A 20,734-nucleotide genomic window follows, 5' to 3' on the forward strand; every position below is an offset into this window, starting at 1 on the left:
TCCTGGCAGAACGCTATGATTCATAAGAGATGTGGTTGCGGCTCTCAGTATGCGATGAGCGAAAGGCACCTTGGGGAATTTTATGATCCATGACGAAGCGTCCAGGATCATTTTGGAAGTATGCATGTGTCACTGCATATTAATAATGGCCTCTGTCTCATGAAAGCGCCAGAACACCTTCAAAGGAGATAATTTAATCTTCTCCCTGCTCAGCCTCCTCTCCTCTCCATGCTTGCTAATACTTTCCCTCAGAATCCCAGTCAAAGGAGCCATCGCTTACATTGTGCACTTTGGCTTTAGGATGATAAAAAAAAGAAAAAACAGGAAATGATAGAAGAAGTAAAGCCAACCAGGAGAAGGAAATAAGCCCCTGATTCAGAACACCGCTGAGGAAGATAAACACAAGAGCTGATGGCGAATCTCTTCTTCTTCCCTTTACATATGTAAATTGAGCGGTCATATGATGTTACCAAGGAGCTTGTTGTTGCAGAAATTGACTTATTTACCCTTCTGTATCCTGTAGCCTAATCTATCCACTATTGAGAATCATGTGCAGCCAATAAAAAAACCTGCATTAAAAATTGCCATCCTGCAGTGCTCTGCTTTCGTCTGTCCCTATATTTTTCCACCGTAAGCTCACAAACAAGCACAAGAACAAGGCAGGGTGCTCGTAAGTGAGCTCCATTTGCCCTTTATCACGCAGAAAGATTCCATTCTCTTTAAAGAGCTGGCACCCTGCGGTGAAACCAACAAATAAGGAGAGCATTGTTGGATCCTGGACTTTGTTTATGGGACGCCATGGCGAGCATCGTCAAAGCTTGATCCAAAACTCATGACTCAGTGACTGCACAGCATTCCAAAAGCTACCGAGCTCGGTAAGACTCAAACAATGCATTACTTTTGATGCATAACGCTACATGATCTAATGATTGCATCAAAGTTGATAATAACCTTAAATGTCCTCCTGTTTTATTGTCGTACATGATGTGGTAGAGGGCAAGAACCAGTTAACACTCTGTCAGAGGGGAGTCGCCTCCAATGAAACTCGCCGTAAAAGCCCTTCCATTATGTTAATACAACATATTATAAAACGGGCACAGCACACAGCAGCCACGTATTAGCATGCATGATGACATGCTGATGTTATCAATAGGGTAATGTGAGCCGATGATGTAAGTGCATTAAGAAGACTCGTAAACCTATGAAGAGAACCATTAATAGTCCATCTAGAGAGTGTTCAACCGGACAAAAAGCAAAGTCAACGTCAAATATCAAATACAACATGGCACAGAATGCAAATGTGGGCTGAAGCTATTCAAATGCTGCAAAGAAACACTTAGCATATTAACAGAGCTTGATCTCTTGATCTCGACGGGTGTTGGTTTGACTTAAATACATTTTAAAAGCTTTGCAGTGCAACATGTGCAACCATAGCCCTTGTGCGCTCCTGAATACCAGTGATTACTAACAGCTGCTTACTTTTTGTGGAAGAGAAAATAGTGTATTCATTTTCTTCTTCATCTTTTTACAGTGTTTGGAATTCAGCTTTTTATTGAGGGTGCCAACATATCTGGGGGAGCGTTACATATCTGAGGAGAGCAACACTTAAAACAAATGCGCGCAAGTGTTACATGTTAAGGATTTCTGGTAAAGACATCTGCATTGCATTGTGGGAGCCGAGATTACAAGGCTAAAAAAAATATGAAAAAAAGCTTTGCAAATATTAGGCGAGGACTTACACGCAGCCTCCCACAAAACTGTGCTATTATCATGAACAGAGGTAGTAATCTACATACATTTATCGAGGTCTGAAAAAAGAACATACTGTAGTAAATCTGATTTATCTTAGCCCCTGTGTGCGAGGGGAAATGCCTAATGGAGTGTGCAGTCAGTGGACTCGGCATCTTATGCCCTTCATCAGCCAGAGGTGTCACTGCAGTGCAGGAAAGGATCAGGCAAAGCCGACTGTTACAGGAGTTCAGTGATGGATCTAGTTTGACACACCACCCACTTTTCTTCTCTTCGGGGGCAACTGTGGAGACTGCTGTGAGTCAGTTTTAGACACAGTCAGAGCTACAGGCAAGGCCACTGTGTGTTAGGGAGCTACAGGCACATCATGAGGGTCGGAGAAGCGTAAGAAACAAGTCACTCTGGTTTCCTGCTCTGTGTATGAGTGAAAACATGAATCATCTACTGTAAGTCAATTCCTATTTAAGCTTCAGCTGGCTCAGAATGCCACAACAAGACTCCGGTTGACTGTCTCTGGTTTTATGGGTTTTTTTGTAAGCCAATCTGTAACTTGTAAGTGCTATATAATCTAAGTTATTATTAATTGTGTAGTATAACGGTTCCCATTAAAAATATACTGGATTTACAAAAACAGAATAAATAACTTCAGGGGAATCAAAATCTCTGAAACTAAACTGTATATAAACACCATGTACTGTATGAGCACAATGTGAACAAAACTAGAGGAACACCTTGCAATATAATGCAAACTAATACAACACCACCAAGCGTATAAACTACCATTAAAGGGACAATTCACCTCAAATCAAAAATACATTCATCTCTAAGACCGATATCTCTAACACTGGGCAACTCACACAAAACAATCTAGATTAATAAATAGCACTACAGGTAAGAGGGAAAATATGTATTTTAGATTTTGTGGTGAACTGTCTTCACAATAATTTAAAAAAGCAAAAATAATTGTTTTATATTAAAGGTATTTCTCTTATTTTTACTATTCTCTGAATATGAAAATGCCCAATTGCATTTAGGGGTGGATGATATGGCATATATTGTTTAGTTTTACAGTGGTACTTTAGCTATCCCATTAACATTCCTGTGTGTACTGTATTAGTCCATTGTGAGCTATGATGCCACTCAGTGAGCAGGAGCATATTGCTTTATGCCAATGCTGTATTGAACCCACTGGATTAGACAAAAAAAATATACTCCCATCTAATTATTTTATCCATAAAGATTTAAAGTGATTTTCCAAAAATTAACAATATCATGATATCTATTTATTTTACGATCTAAGATGGTACATACCTTTACAGAGCTTTTTGTTCATTTTGCCTCCATAAAGCTTCTTATATCAAGCTTCTCCCAAAAAGCTTAAACGTCTACACAACAGTGCTCACTGTTGCAGCAGAGCTATGTATGACCATGACATTTTATGCCATAAGTTAAGAGTATTGGCATATTTTGTCATGAGATAGGGCAGTGGGCAATTACCACTGCTGTTGCCCTATTGGCGTTTTAATGACGTTATCATCATGGCTGCCTCCCACTTCCGTTGCAGCAAATAACCTTGTAACACGTACAACAAGCCACTTAATGGCAAAATAAATGAGTCAGAGGCCGTCTCCCTCTTGTTTTCCCTGCATGAGTGTGTGTGTAAGATAGAGAGAGCAGGGAGTAAAACATACAGGAACAGAAAGCAAACCCATGCAAGTGTGATCCTTTCAATCTATGTGTGAATGAAATGCATGGTTCAGAGAGTGCTCCTTTATTCACTCACATCGCTCTCAGCGAAGCGTGTTTGTGGCAATGACGAAATCCCCTGCTGTCTTTAAGGTTTCTTTCTGTCGCCACACTCTCACCTCCTCTCAAGAGCGTGGAGGAGGTGCGAGGGAGAAAGCCTAAGCTGTCATCACAGTTTGGATCAATGTCCTGCCTCCACCCCCCGCTGCCTCCACACCCCTTTTGCCCTCCACCTAAACCTCCAGCAGAGTATTATGCAACTTTAAAAACAAGGTCACGGAAATATCTGGAGAAGAATCAAAGAAGATAAACAGGAAAGGAAGATCTTCTTCCTCCTCCTGCCCATTGTAGTGTGTGATTCAGCGGGGGGTAAGGCCACTGGCATCAGAGAGCCTGCCGTGTCTAACGCATACAAATGCCTGCAAACACACATTTCCACCCACACAGGCGAATGCACAAACATTGACACATACATGTGTCAGACACTGGCAGCTGGAGAATTAATGATAGTTTCAATAAGACAGGGTCCATCGTGTGTCCTTGTGCTTGTGTCTATATTCATGTTTCATGCAGTGAGATAGATCACTGTGAAGAATAATCCTCACCCGCGGTTAAGATCAAATTTACTAAACAAGGCATTCTCTTGAGTAAGAAACCTTATTCTGACCCCCTCTTGTCATGCATAATAATGCATGACAAGAGGGGGTCAGAATAAGAAGCCTACTAGAACTAGAAGCCTTATGAATAATAAGGCTTCTAGTTAAAAAACTAGATCTGGTGAGCTAAAGAAACGCCAAACATTACTTTTGCATTGCAATGGGAATTAACAATAGCAATTTAACAAATTATAGAGTGTGGTCTAGACCTACTCTATCTGTAAAGTGTCTAGAGATAACTCTTGTTATGTTTGATACTATAAATAAAATTGAATTGAATTGAATAGGTATTTAGTAGTTGGATGAAATTTAGTATTGGATAGATGGACATTTTGACCTGATTATGGCGATAGAGGTAAAGTCTGGGGATTACCAAACGATACTTCAGTCTGGATCAAGGTGGCTGACTGACGGACCAACAGGCCGACATTGCCATCCCTAAAAAATTTAAACTTCCAAAATATGAGGATAATCGCCAACCATTTTGACAATCCATTAAGTCATTTATCAAGCAAAAATGTGAAACAATCACTGGTTCCAGCTGCTGAAATGTGAAAAATTGCTGCTTTTATCCATTTTATATAACTGTGTATTGCTGTAAATTGAATATCTTTGGATTTTGAACTATTGGGCAGGCAGAGTATATCTGCAGTGTTTGGTTGTTAGTTGAACAAAACAAGCAATTTACATGTCATCTTGGACTCTTTGGACATTTTTCAAACTTTTCTGAATGGAAAGGATTAATCGATCTATTTAAAAAGTCTGACAGATTAATAACTAACATTAGTTGCAGCCCTAAAACTGAATACTTTGGGGTCTTGTACTGTTGATTGGACAAAACAAGCAATTTGAAGACAACTAACATGGCTCTGGGAAATTGGATAACACTTTACTCGAAGTTTTCTACATAAGAGTGACATGACACTGTCATGAACACATGACACTCACATGACACTGTCATGACACAGTCATGACACATGAACCCTATAACCATAACTTGTCATGACAAAACATGACGACATAAACGTTTATAACTTGTTTATAATGTTTTATGACACGTTCATGACAGTGTCATGTCACTCTTATGTAGAAAACTTCAAGTAAGGTGTAACCGGAAATTGTGCTATTGTATTTTGACTATTTTCAGACAATCTATAGATTAGACTAAACAATCAATAAAATCAACAGATTATTAGAGAACGAAGCTTGTAGCTGTAGCCCTAGAATATAGCAACTATAGGAACTCTACGTGCCATGTCACCACTATCCATGTATCATCACAACACAGCAGCTCATCTCTAAATGGATATTTAGTGTGAGAATGTGACACTACAAATCCGTTAATTGCTGATTCTCCTGGTTATTTACATGCTAATGTTGTTGTGTCAGCTTGCAGCCATTCTTTTTTCCATGACAAAAATGTTTGCAGTTGCTGTGTCGTTCCCAAACAGCCAAGCCATCGTTAATTAAATTCAGACTGTGTAAAACTCAACACTATGCAAGGGTTTAGGTACATCTCCACCCATCAGCGATCATTTAACACTCTTGATACTTTTGAGCACCTGCCCCAGAGCTGTATAAGGTCCATCATAGAACAATCAGTTCCCCAGTCCTCCCAAAATAATTATCAGTAAAAAATCAACAGTTATTAACTAGGAAAATGGTGGTGAGTATGTATCATCAGCTGTACGTTTCCCTGTGACTGCCATGCATGTGTACGGTCATGTCATTACATGTTAATGGGCTTTCCTCTGATGCTACCGCGGGAGCAGAGAGACGGAGGCTGTGATGGAGAGAACAGGGAACCATTTGATGTTTGCCAGTTGAAAGAATAAGCCTTACTTTGGGTTGTGCTTTCCACAGAGGCATGCTGGGATTGAAAGAGCGCTTGCCCAGGGCTAAAGGGGATTTTTGGTGGGCGCCACACATCCAATTACCACGGTAGCATCACAGAAATCCACGGGGAATGCACACACACACATACACACACACATTCACACACGTGCACGCGGGCATCCGCGCACACACCGACATGTAAGACACCCACTGCAGGAGGCTCTCACCGCAGAGGGGGCACAGCCAAATCTCCCTATTCTGCTTCTGCTGGATCGGATGCTACGGAATTCATGAATATCATAAGCATGTGTTGATATGTGGCTTATGATATGAATATAGATTGCAATATGGAAACACCACCCAGGTTCCACCTCTTTGGAAAGCATCATTAATGCAGTCAGAGGAGCGATTACTGGATTTGCATGGGCTCTTCTGATGATCCGAGAGGACCTGCGGATCCACTAATATGTTGAGGTTTATTGGTGCATTTCAAAGCCGTTTTGAAGTCTTCTGTTCTGTGGCAAACACTGGGATTTCTAGCTGTTTAATATCCCCACCAACAAACTTTAATAACTACATCGTCCCACATCAGCACCCCAAACACATAGACCCACCAAACCAAACTAATTTAAAACACATCCTGGAATTAATGCATTAATGCATTTTTTACTAATTTCTTTACTTCTACCTACGCAGGTTAATAACTTTAATATTTCCTCTTTTCTTAAAACAAGGGCCCTAGGCCGATGGGAAATCATACTTCAACAGACGTTACTATGCAATCGATTTTATGATGTATTTTTAATTATACAAGATTTGTCATTTCTTTTAATACCATGATGAAATGGCCCGGAGCACCACTTCTCTTTTATTGAAGCTTATAAATCTCTGATATCTGTGTACTGGTAAAGCAGCTGTGCCACTAGAGAGGAGATTACTCAAAATTTGGTAAATACACCCACAATATAACAAAATCAAACCTTGAGGTGGGTATTTAAATTAATTTTGATCAAAGATTTTGCTTAACTTTGGGAAACTTAGGGAACGTGGTCTTGGGCAAAGTTTTTGTCACGTAGACGGGATGCTACATATAATCTTCCACTTTTTCTTTCATATTTGATTCTCAACTCAGAAAACAGCCCTAAAATATAAAAGCAACACATGGATTCAGTGACTAAATACTGGTGTTCTTCTTGAGATCCACCACAGTCCCCAAACAATCAACTCAACTATCATCAACAATCAACTATTGACCTGCAATTTCACACAATCAAGCTTGAGCTTGGAGGATAAAATCCATGGCGAGTCTGTCTGTTAGCTCCAGAAAAAAGTAGCTGTTCAGAAAAGCTTTTCTGCATAGCACAGAAACCTTTGATTACAACCCAAGAGCAGACGGACATAAACTCTGCTCCAACATATATTTTAGCAACCTTCTCAAGGTAATCACGCCAATGAAGGGTCACTGGAGAGGCCAAACCAGCCCATTCCTTATAATTAAGACATTTAAACTGCTCAGCGATGATGCCACTCTTTAAGGCATTTGGTACACACCCAGAAACGGAGGAGTAATAATTTTGTGCAAGGAAAAAGGCAACGTGAGGCCACGTGGAAATAAAACGGAGGCAAATGGGTAGAAGCAGAAGTAATGAAATAGGGCAGAGGGTCATCTCGAGCTGTGAATGTGGCATTTGAGGAGGCCTGCTTCCGGCTTCACTCATCTTCAGATGAAATACATCTATGTGACATGAAAGACAAGTAAAAAAGGGCAGCCAAGTGCGCGTTTCTCTGTAGGCACATTTATATGCAAGTGAGTTTTTTGTTCTTTAAGTCCGGGAACATTACAAAAAAGTGTTGTATCACTTTCGATGTGATAGATATCATGATCACACCTTTCTCGCTCTGACATAAATGGTCTCAACACATGTATTAACTCACTGCATCACACACAGTATGACAAGATATGATAAACTGAAAATGAATTAAGGAAAAGAATCAGGTTTCCTACCAGAACACATGCTGCATATAAAACAATTCCCCCATGGAAGAGCAATTTTTGAATTAATCAGTAATTTGACTGGTGTTGAGTCTTAATTTGGCAAAGCTCATGATGCGGCACCTATGTCATTGTAATGATTAGATTTGCCTGTTGAAATGAAAACATCTGGATACAAAAAATAAAAGCGACTGGCTCAAAGCAAGAGAAATCCGTGCCATGATGAATAGTTGACGCAAACCTTTGTTGAGGCCAGGGGAGTGTGAACCAAATCAAGTGAGAATTTCATTGAAGGCAAAAAGCGTGGGTCAATTCTTCCGCTGTTTGTAGCGTGGGAGAAGATCTCCAGAAGGAAGCAAACCTCATGCTGTGCAGACACGTATAGACTGGGTCATGAGTCAGATTGGAGAAGGCCTAAGCATGAATTTCTAAGACGATACACTCTAAAAAGCTTTTGCTGCAGCAGCCTGAATAAAGACAACAAGGAGGGAGACGGCAGCCTGAACTGGGCGAGAATGCCAACATCTGCATTAAATCTCGCCCTGAGATTTCTTTCTCCACTTAGTGAAATCTCGGTGGAGACTGCTTTGCCTACTCCAGACAGCTCGGCTTGCTTTGCCATAGGAAGCCATTAACTGACAGTACACGGCTTGAGGTTATCCCCATGGGTGTAACAGCCTCTGGGATATACTGTGTCTGGCGGAGAGATGAAAAGAGCATGACGCTAAAGAGATTAGCTATTACATTGTGAATTTTTGTTAGAAGAATACGTTTTTTAGGGACTATTGAGGGATACACAGAAAGCCAAATAATACAAAAGAGGCTCAGCAGACAGTTAGATAACCCTTTAAGTAAGGCTAGGAGGTTTAGTAAGTGTAAAAGCGCACGTAATGACTGCATCACATGTTCACAGGCACTTTGAGGCATGCTCAGCATCCATGATGAGTCTTGTTCGGAAAGGCTGATGTGTGAACGTGGTGATAAATCGCACTGTTAAATTAATATCTCAGCAAAGTATTGCCCTAGATAGATGGAAAAAACTACCACACACACACACACACACACACACACACACATGTTCATGTGGCATCACAGTGCCTCTGCAGAGACACACAGTCAACAGTCTCAGTTTCCTTTTGCCAGCAGGGGAATGACTAGATATGAGAGAAGGGGAGAAAAAAATACAGTATGGATACGTGTTTTTTTTTTTTTTTTTTTATTACATTGGTGTGGGTGGGTCGGTGGGGTGGGAAGGTATTGATATGATCTTTTCCAGAGGTGTATGTGTGGCTCCCCTGCTGTCTGGCTGTTTGGCATTGGTTTCTGAGGGTGTCATTGTCAACACATTTACGTCGCCACTATTCCTGCTTGTCAGAGAACCTTAAGCATAATTCGCTACAAAGATAAGTAGGCTCCTTTCTGCAGGTGCCTCATAGCAATGAAATGGTGGTGATTTTTGAAGAGACACATTCAGCCCCCCCCCTCCAAACCTTCTACATGCACAGCAATCTCATCTTCTCTCGTGCACAATTGTAAGGCTGCTGCGATGAGCTTTCGTTTCTGCAATCACTTCACATTTGTTTCAGCGATTGATTTCCTGGCATGTGAGGGGAAGGAGAGAATGAGCGAGTGGGTAGCCAGAGATGGAGAGAGGGAGGGAGGGGAGGAGCGAGTGAGCGAGCGAGCGAGGGAAGCAACAGGGAAGTCAGAGGACGTGCAATGCCAGGCTCACATACTGTCACCATGACAACAGACATCACTTCACAGGAGCAGCACTTAGGATGCCTGTGTGGGCTGAAGTGACATAGTTGAAGGTTTGCATTAGCCTCTTGTGGGTGCCAAACGTACCAATCCTCCCCTGGTTTGCTTTTTGCTTTATTTCCTCCACAGCACTGCTAAAAGAAGCCCCGTCGCTCTTGTCAGCTACCTATTGGGAATGCTGAGTGATTTGTACTTTGTGTGTAAATGTGGGTCCTGCCAGTTTGGCTTAACAAAGACAATTTAATTGACTGAAATGGGTAAGGAAAGACAGGAGGAGACATTCATATTCAATGAGCCTCTTTCATCATTTGCGTCACTTTGAAGCTGGCTAGCATGTATAATTCCCTGTGATTTGTAGTGATGCCAATCATGGAAATGATAACTCCAGATATGGAAACACACCACAGACATTTAAAAGGATGAAGGAAAAAGGACATCTATCTTCGCAGCTAATCCTGCTGTTCATTAAGAAATATCTGTAACACTTTATTAGGGTGTACAATTGATGTTTTTAAATGCAAAACTAATGCATGACTAATCAAGATCTAATGCATGTGTTAATGGATTAAATAAGACTAGCTAAATATTAATAAATGATCAACTTTATGCGATGATTTAACACCTTGTGAATAATCAATTTACCAAATGAATTCTAACACACAGTTAAGTAGTACATTAATTAACATTAAATTAGCTATAAACCAGGTAAAATGACATAAGCCTCAGTCTTTCTCAGCCTCTGTAAAAGCATACATGTACCTGTTTTTTTCTCTTCGTGCACAAATTATAAACCTGGATAAAGGGATTTTGGTCTGCTCTTATCAGCATACAGCATGTACGGCTGCATGCCTCGCTCTCTGCACTCGGGCTCGTCTATCCATTTACATTTAGTATACAGTACTTATATGCCAGCCAGACTGTAATACGTAAGAGGCATGACGGCATAATGAGAGCATGAATGTCTGCTGAATGCAATGGAGGGTCATGAGGCGGTGGAATAAACCAAAAACATCCAGTAAGTAGAATTTCAGCTAACAGTGTATACTTTATATGAGATGTTAATGAATGCATGACTTAACTGTGAGTTATTGGTTAGAAATTATGCAGGAAAATGTGAAACTGAAGCACAAAGCAGAGCATTGGCTCATACTCTATTGTTTTAATTACAATTCTAATTGTTTGACTAAAATCTTTTCCTCAGGAACTTTAACTCTGGAAGCGACCACAAAAGGTGGAAAGGTTTTGTAATCTCCCCAAATATCCATGCTACAAAATATTTGCACTGATCGGACATGTGGTGGCGCTATAATAAAGTGGGTTATTTTGTGACAGTTTGACCCTTTTTTTCCAGCCAGGTCTCACCCCTGGTCAGTTTTTGTTTTCGGTCAACCACACAAAGTACATTCATTCAAGTACTGTACTCACAGTAAGTACAGCTTTCAGGTACTTGTACTTAATTTGAGTAATTCCATTGTACTATTTCACTTGTAACTCCACTACATTTATCTGACAGCTGTAGCTAATAGTTTGCAAATTAAAGGCTCCACACACACTCACACAGGTGTTTTCAATTACTCTGGCTAATTAGACCTTGCCAGGTGCATTGGGTGGAGCTGTGCTGGGAATAACATAATTTCACCAAGCCCTATATGCACTAATAAGGATCATAACAGGGTAACTTGTCCCGCACCAACAGATACCACATAATCAACGAAAGGTGGGTGAGGGAGACGTCACCCAAACTCAGTTTGTCTGTCCTGGGAAGAGGTCTAATTAGAGAACACAATGGAAAACATCTGTGTGGGTGGACTATGGGTAGTTGAGGCTTTAAGATTATACATCACTTTATAAAATATGATGCATTATTATTGATTAAACTAAACAGCAGCGCTGCCTCACCTATCGTTAAGAAAACTCATTTTGTCAGTTCCAAACTGCAAACTGAAATTAATTTGAAAAATAACATTTAGTGTTCCTTACATAGTGTCATTCAGGTCTAAAGTCCAGATTCGTAATAAACTCTCAGTGGATGTAAATCACCACTTGTTGAATACAGTATATGCTTCGTACCATTATGCTAATGTTTAGGCTTCGAATTACAGTCCTTCGTGAGCAGCTGATGCTACTGCCATTTTTTCCGGACGACATTTCAGCTAATCTCTGCATATGAATGTAGTTACATTTTTAAAAAACCTAATAAAAAGCTAAATCGTTGTCAGAAGATAGCCTATGGGTTCCGAGATTGCATTTCGGCCAATGCGTTCTGCCTCTTTTGCTCTCCACATGGGCTGTTTATCTGCATGCAACCAAAGCCCACTCAAACACGATTGGTCAATACTACTCAGACTACTAAAGACTACAAATGGAAACAATAACGCTTGTGGTATCAAAATCTTGTCCCGTTGCCTACAGATTCTGGATTCATATGCAGATATGTTGATAGAGGTTATGTGTGGGATAACCTGCAACACAGGTCCCTGGCTGGATTTGAACCAGTGGCAGCCCCTCGGCCAAAAGGGCACCCTCGTTATATTTCATCTATCAAGCACAACAGTATCCAACTTAGCCATTCTATCATCTTCAGGGAATAAAATCATTAGGCTAATGTACTGTGGCTGACAACAACATGATGAAAATGTTTTTTAAGCTCATACGTTTCCCATGTTCTTATGAAAATGGTTAACAGAGAACAGAATGGTATGGAAAGGAAGCACAATGCAAGACCAGTAGGAGTCTTATCCCATGGAGCTACATCTGCCAACAACTGCACCAAGCACTATTGACCAGTTCATAACAAAAGTTAACATGAGGAAATGAACACTATTACATGAAATGAAATCACTAGAGATAAAAGCTGTGCTACTGTACCATGCAGTATCAGCAGGACCAAGGTTGACATTTAAGATTCAAATCTTGTTTTTAAATTATCCATATAATGAATGGCCACTTCATCAGAATGTCAGAAGACAAAGAGAAAAAAATATCAGTTCAGTGGCCATACTTGACTTAATTTAAAATACAGAATTATTTTGGATTCTAAATAAACTGGGCATAAGGCCGGTCTAGTCATGCACCATGACAGGACCTAAGGCTGCACAATATGAGCTAAAATCAAAATCACGATTAATTGCACATTTTTCCTCGATGAACGATAATTAATCACGTTGTTCTAAATCCTCTTTTGACGACGGACACTGCATTTGTTGGGCACAAGTTGCTCAGTTGACTTGCAGTCTGTGTTTGAGTTATCCTCCATTATGCTTTCCATGCGGCTGACTGGTCCGGACAAAGGTAGAATGTTATTATTTATTTTTTTTTTACGATTATTTTTTGGCCTTTTCCGCCTTTATTTGATAGGACAGCTAGGTGAGAAAGGGGAGAGAGAGGGGGAAGACATGCAGGAAATCATCACAGGTCAGATTCGAACCCTGGACCTCTGCATCAAGGCATAAACCTCTAATTATATGTGCGCCTGCTCTACCCACTGATCCAACCCGGCCACGCGGTAGAATGTTTTTAAGGAGAAAGGAGGCCTATCAACAGGAATAAATTATCGAAATTATTGTCATGGGAAAAATGTCTATAACAGCTTCCGAATTTCAATGTCAACACATTTTCGATTCATCGCCCAGCCCTAACAGGACCTTATGAATAAATGACTACAGGATCATTAGCAGCAGCTTTCTGTCATCAGCACTGTACAGAGCAGGAAAAGTAGCTCAGGGTTTGGGGATGTGGGCTTAACAGTTGAAGCAGCCAGCCAGGTTACAATAAGCTTCTTTGGTCCGTGGTGGGGATTTGGCCTTGAATGATCCAGAGGTAAATTATGTTCCTGAACTCATCCAAATCCTTCCAAAAGGAATAAAGTATTACAGCTGTTCATGATGTGTGCAAAGTAGTCTGTAAATGCTGTTAAATATGTGCTGTTTATGACGCACAATTAATGCAAAATTCATAGTAAATTTATAGTTTATACTCATAGTCTCATACAGTAAATAAATAGGAAATGTGTTTAATGTAAAGGTTAAAATGAATGTGATGTAATAGTTAAAGATTTTAGTCCATTGTGTTTTTTGTTTATCTCGGAACTAAAGTTCTCTGTTGTGGTTTCCACTGCTGCGGAATTTGTTAATGGACGAGGACAAATCTAACGTGAGCACATGTAACTGCGCTCGGCTCTGCTAATTAAGTTGGAGTTACACTGTTGTAGAAGGCCAAGGCGAACAGTAAAGGATTTTCAAAGGATTTAAGAACCTCTTTTCAGGACAAGCAGCCAACGAGGTATTTTATCTTACATGTGAAGCTTTATTTATACTCGCGCTAAGCGCAATTTCTATTTTATTTTCTTCGGTAATGTATAATTAATTTGACGTGCTTCCTGTGTTCATTCACATATAGTTCTCACGGCGTGACGTGAATGCATTAAGGACAGAAGGGAATAAACGCCCATTTCAAAGAACCAACCTGTGTCTGTGTTGTCGTGAAGAGAGCTACATAGTCAAAGCTACATTATACTTTCTTTTTCTTTTTTTTTTTTTTGAACACAAATCATCAAGAAAAATATATTCCATTCATCACAGCTGTGCACAACTCTAACTTTGCTTTGAACTGCGCATAAGAAAATAGGACTGGAATTGCTTATTTTCTGTGCAGAGGACATTGCAGTATTTGAAAAATGCTGTTAAAATCCCTGCTACACCCATAAAGCTTACAGCTCCTTTTTCCATTTTGCCTACTGCCAAATTATACACAGCTGTATCTTCCAAATTAGTTAAAGGGGGCAGAGAGAGGGCAAAACTGATAGTGGCATCCTACCAGTGAAAGGAGTGTCACCCCCTCAACACAGCCATGCACCTCGCATAAACACGGGCAACACGACCTCTTGGCTTCACAGCTAAACAGGAAGTCACTTTTATTGAATTATTAAAAAGGCACGTCCCTGATTTTTACACAAATAAGAAGTATGACTCAGCATGTAAAAACGGTTCTCCAATTTCTTTCGTGGATCTGAAGGTGCTTTCTAAAATTGGAGAAAAAAAACCTTGATGATGTCATAGTGATGTCATCACAATTATCTCGGCTTTGACTTGGAGATTACAAATCTATAACAGAAAGCCTGCATTACAAACGGGGAGTATGGAGTTAGAAAGATGTGGGCATTTAACAGGAAGGAAGGGTCAAATGAAATGATGCTATTGGCATTACGGTAAATTAGGATCCAGTGTTTTTGGATCTTGACCTAAACCAGCGACTCAAAGTCAGCATAGCCTACCCTCTGGTGCCTCAATTTTGACATTTTGTTACTACACTAAATGGATGTAGTACCCCTTTAATTTGAACTTTTGGTTTCCAAAATTCACCACACTGAAAAACAGCTGTTTCACCTTAATCACATTGTATTGGAGTATTAAAGTAAAACTGCAAGATTATCCGGTGAATACTGAGCACAGCAGGAGTGCTTCAGACTTTAAGTTAAAACATTGTCTCTGCAGTGTATATTCAGTGCCAGTCTCGGAGGACTCAGTCCAAAGGGAACTGACATTCGGTATGATTAAGTTGGTGCTATCTGAAGCCCCTTCTTCTCTTCTACTGCGACGAATTACTTCCTCTGTGCCGTACCCAGCTGTATATCCTCATTTGCCTCTGATTGAAGCACATATACTGTAGACTTCCCTCCGCTGTTCCACGGGGCAATATATATAGAGAGAGAGACAGGCAGAGGAGAGAGACGGGCAGGGAGGTAGGGACTGAGAGTGGGAGGGAGGAGAAGAGATAGAGTTATCCGTGGTCTCATTACGGTGGGAAATGTGAGGGTCCCGATCCAAGGGAATGATGAAGGACTCTGTGGAGGAGGCCTCTGAGAACCAACAAAGACGGCTTTAGTTTCACTGGCAGAATGCATTTGCATAGCTTAGAAGCCAAAGTGACTGAACCGGGGCTCATGAAAAGAAACCCCAGCAATTGCTTGGTCTTCAATGCAAACGAGAGGGAGCAAGAGACAGAAAGAGAGAGACCAAGAGACTGAGAGAGAGAGAGAGAGAGAGAGAGAGATGGGAAAAAGAGCAGTAGGAACTTTTTCTCTTTAGTAGCATAACACAAAACGAGATCAGGAACATCTGCACATCCCATGGAGGTTGTCGCCGACTGATTTTGATGCAAAGAGAACATTCTGAAGGCTGTACATCGCCAGATAAAGTAACAAGCAGAAAAAGAAGAAAGAAAAAAAACATTTCCAGCTATAAAGTGTCATGTTTCATTTGTTCAAATTAGTTGTTAGTAACATTAGAGATGATTGCCAAATTGAGAATACTTAGCATTGGTTTGTAGGTACTTCCATTTGCTACGACAGAAGAGCAGCTATTGGCCGATTGGCACTCTAGAGAGCATCGCGGAGATGAGCAGAGGTCGGGATAATAGAGCAATCTCCTAGTAAAGTGTGTGTGTGTGTGTGTGTGTGTGTGTGTGTGTGTGTGTGTGTGTGTGTGTGTGTGTGTGTGTGTGTGTGTGTGTGGTGATGAGAAAAAAGACACACTCCAAGGGAAGGAAGACGGGGGGAAAAGGAAAGGAGAGAAAGAGTGGAGCAGATGTTGTACTTTAGTGGTGTCTCTCTTTTTCCCCTCGGTGGCCTGGAGTCATGGAGGGATGACTAGCCTTCATCAATCCTCTTTAATGACTCTGGCAGCACCACTTAACACACTAGTATGTGATTTCTTCATTACTACTTCATGATTCCACCATTTAGTCGTCAGCGATGACGTATGCCAATGCTCAGGGATAAAAAATAAACCGTTGAAAGACTCTTTTTCGCAAACTGTCCCATTTACCTGCGCTTGGGTCAATTTGGAAATCTGGGAAGGAAAAGTGATAGCTGAGGCTTTGAACTCAACAAAAAAAGAGATGGAATCGGGTGTTAAAAAAAACCCCAATGTGAATAGCTATTATTGAAATGGTTTGACTGTGAAAAAAAAGATATATCCAGCACTACATGACACCTTCGATTTCAAATATATGACCAGAGAAAAGTGTTCAGGCCTTGCCCTCTATAAAACCCTGTTGTGAAACTCTACCTCTACCAAGTTACTGGCACCATTATGTTGTTCTCTCACAGCCCTCATTTTATTCAGTCACACACCCACTGCCTTTCACCTGTGGTGCACAATACTCCATTTCACTGACCACCCCCCCCCCCTCCTCTCTTTCATGTGTCAAAACTTTCAGTGAATACAACGGGAGGCAACACAACACACATGCTAATGTTTTACCACTTTCAATAATAAATGTTGACTCCTGAACCTTGCCGATGAATTTTCATTCAGACCACCTCCCTGGAGATGTGCAGAACACTTTAAACATGAGACATATACAGGACTTAGCCAATGGGCCCTCACCATTTATGTGATATACACAGTTTGAGTACATAAACACAGATAGTTCTATCTATCTATCTATCTATCTATCTATCTATCTATCTATCTATCTATCTATCTATCTATCTATGCCCTTTTCTTTTGCAGTACCAGGATATACAGCTGCAGCAAGAAAGCAGGACATATGTAAATCCTACCTAAAGCACACTTACTGTAGAATAGGTGAAACACCATAGTAATGGGAAAAAGGGGGGTGACTGTGCTCAAGTGAATTTTTAGGCTGCACAACATCCATGCAAACACACAAGCATAAACAGTTTAGTGCTCAAACAATTCCATCTGCTACATCTCCCTGTCTCTTCTTCCGCTGCTGATGCTGCTACCGGTTTAAGCCCAATAGTCCACACATACCTCTATGGCAAAACCACATCGAGCATTATGGGATATGATTCCTTCTAATGAGCTTGCATCTTCATCTGCACGCACACGCTGTGGCATGGACAGCCTGGTCACACCAAGAATCCGCAGCTTTGATCTGACATTCATGTGATCGGTTTTGATGGTAAGCCTGTCACTTACGAACATCTTGTATTGAGACCGCTTTAGCAGATACGGATATCGCCTCAAGCAAAGGCAATGATTTCTTGAGGAATCTATGTTTGAGGAGAGGTAATGGCCTCAGGCTTACATGTAAATGTGTAACTAACTCCAAACAACAACACCATTGTAAACATCTTACACTGCATAATGAGTGCTTAGAGGTTTGAAGATTAGGTAAAATTGTTGTGTACGCTACACATTTTTAGAAACTTAAAAATGTCTGTGCAACAGGTTGTTAGAAGGCTAAATGTGTTAATATGAGTAACTTTGCACATACATGCACAACCTCTGCTTTGGTAAAAAGCTGCTGTCACAGCTGACAGATTAGGGCCATGCACCTCAAGGTTTCCTACATGTCCCAATGTTTGTGCACATGAATTATTATTTCCTTACAGTGCTGCTGCTGCTGCGAGGATGACGATTCATATGAGACATCATCTGTGCCACTGGTTGCACAAGCAGACAGGGTAGAGACGGAAATGTGTGGTCATTGTACGTACGTGTGTGTGTGTATGTGTGTGTGTGTGTGTGTGTGTGTGTGTGTGTGTGTGTGTGTGTGTGTGTGAAAGACAGAGAGATTCAGACAGACAGACATAAGGAAGAGGTAGGCAGATAGAGAGCCACAAACATGAAAATAATTCATGACAGTGCATACTAAACGCCACTGCTCAAAAGATTACAGCCCTCATGATGACATTTCAAACATTTCACAACACATTTGTGCCACGTTGACCTTTTGAATGAAAATTAACAAATTACATGCATGTAGGCGACCAGTCTGAGAGGCTTCAAGACAAATCTACCAGGTTCCAGTGTCATAATATATGAATGCAGCCTACTAAATTTAGCCTGCTCACCGGCCATCATGAGTGATGGATTGGATGAGAAAAAGATGTGCATGATTGGCTACACACTTGATTTGCTGTATAACCTCAGGGTTACTGAGAACATTTGGAGCCTCTTACTCAAACATGACATTCAGACCTGGTTTGTCACCCCTACACGAGTTGATGTTGCATGGTCTTTTTTTATTTTTTATTATGGGACCTTGTGAGTGTTGTGAGTGGCGATTCATGAGCAACCACTGTTTTACAAGGTCATGATCATATTTGAGTTTTCCAGCAGGAGCAAATTGCATACACTCACCGTATACTCCTTGGCAACGGATGTCCTCCACGACCAGCGCCAGCAGCCCAAAAACACAGATAATTAGATCCATCCTCTCACGTTAATCTCTGCATATCCAGCTCTCAATGGCAAGAAGTCCTTTCCGGGGCGGTGTAACTGATGCGCATAGACACAGCACTGCTCCGATCCACACCCGTCGATTAATTTAGTCTGAGTATTAGCAGTAAAGGTATGTATGGCCGCGGGAGGCAAACAGGCTCAGGTAGTGATTGTTTTGATGTCCACTGCCGTGTAGTCAGAACGCGGAGCGCTTGCGGCACAGAGACGCCGCGGAGGATGCGGGGAAGCAGGCAGGCAGGCAGGCAGGCAGGCAGGCAGGCGCGGGGAGTGGGCTGCAGAGAGCCCGGCCTTAGAACAAACAGCAACCTCTCCTCGACTCCAGGTGGGTGCGCTCCGCTGGTAACGTGTGTCCCTGGACTTTAGCGAAGACCCCCGAGGCACCAAACCAAGGGGGCACACTGATGCTGTCGACTACAGGCAAACGGAGGCTCGGTACCCACGGACATAGCTCCTCAAATCCAGCGGTGGTCACGGCTCGCTCCGCGGATGCTGCTGCTGCGTTGACTGCATGCTGTCAAACGAAGCCATCACCTCTGCTTCACACAAAAAAAAAACACTCGCACTGTCAAATTCTCACTGTTTTCACCTTCTGGACGGCCGTCAAGCTGCTGTTGCCGCTACTTACAGTGGCGGCTCGTGCGCTCACACAGTCACATCACGACTGCAGCCCGACGCCGCGCGCTCGACTCATCTCTCCCGGTGGCTATGACAAGGGGAGGGTCCAGTCCGGTGAGGAGCGGCGGATGGTTTCTCTGTAGCACCTCGGCGATGCCTGCTGTTGTCTCGGCGTAATGCGACCACTTTCTAATGAATTCACTCGACGGTGGGAGCCGGATGTGCCCGCCGTGGAGTCAGTTGTGCATCAGTCACGTTGCGCAATACGTGCTACGGAGACCGAGTGGCACCGCAACCGGTCTGTGGCTACGTCAAGAGGTGCGTGGCTTCCAGCGCTCATCTGTATGGGAGTCTTCGCTCAGCGTCAGGAAAGGCAGAGGCGCAGCTGCTGGATGCTGAGAGAGAGAGAGAGAGAGAGAGAGAGAGAGAGAGAGAGAGAGAGAGAGAGAGAGAGAGAGAGAGATGGGACCATTGGAATTCAGGAGATCGAGCTTTGACAGACCTTTGCAATCAACACCAAGCACTCAAGTCTATACTGTTGTCTGCTCATGTTTCACCATGCCTCCTTTATCAGACAGGAAGGATGATGCTGCCCGTCATGTAACATTCACCTGCTACGTCAGATTTATTTGGCTTGAAACAGTGAGATGTCTATGTCAGTCTATCCAAGCACACACTGCTGCTGCCTCTGCCACAGGCCTACATGTTTGGGCAACTTTTTAGCAACATAACTTTTAAAATTTTGAAGAGCTACTAAGTGGTTCCCAAATGGATTCCCAGTGGGCCTTCGGGGCTCCTGCAAAACGAGAAATTATATTCACTTTTGCCATATGTAGTGACTATATCGCAATTAGCAAATCTGACCACAGCTTTCACTTCACCATTGTCCTCGTACAGTACTGATAACCATTACAAAGTAACATAAATATTAGGGTTCCACTTTATTTCCTGTTGGAAGTGTTTTGTAATATCAATACTGGTAGTGGTATGATCTTAAAGTTGGACTACAGCTGTTACCTAGCAACACAATTTCGATTAAATGCATAATTTGTGTAATATTCTCCCCAATGCAGCACTAAATGTTATACTTTGGGACAAATGGGGATAAATGTCAAGAACCACAGTTTGATTTCTGATCCAACCTACAGTGCCAAACACCACAA

At 41.7% G+C, this 20,734-nt stretch overlaps 1 protein-coding gene across 5 annotated transcripts in view; it reads right to left on the reverse strand.

The window, feature by feature from the left end:
* LOC116066172 (MAM domain-containing glycosylphosphatidylinositol anchor protein 2) overlaps positions 1–19,986 on the reverse strand; it is a 182,270-nt gene extending 162,284 nt beyond the window's left edge. For 2 of the 5 annotated variants that reach the window (XM_031322069.2, XM_036008977.1), the window contains exon 1: positions 18,855–19,985. In XM_031322069.2, the coding sequence (XP_031177929.1) occupies positions 18,855–18,927 (73 nt within the window). In that variant the 5' untranslated portion in view covers positions 18,928–19,985. Of the gene's footprint in view, positions 1–18,854 lie in introns of all 5 variants that reach the window. The other 3 variants (XM_036008975.1, XM_036008976.1, XM_031322067.2) reach the window with 3 other exon arrangements.
* Between the last annotated feature and the right edge of the window lie 748 nt (positions 19,987–20,734).

The sequence above is a fragment of the Sander lucioperca genome, chromosome 13, assembly GCF_008315115.2.
Source record: "Sander lucioperca isolate FBNREF2018 chromosome 13, SLUC_FBN_1.2, whole genome shotgun sequence".
Taxonomy (NCBI): domain Eukaryota; kingdom Metazoa; phylum Chordata; class Actinopteri; order Perciformes; family Percidae; genus Sander; species Sander lucioperca.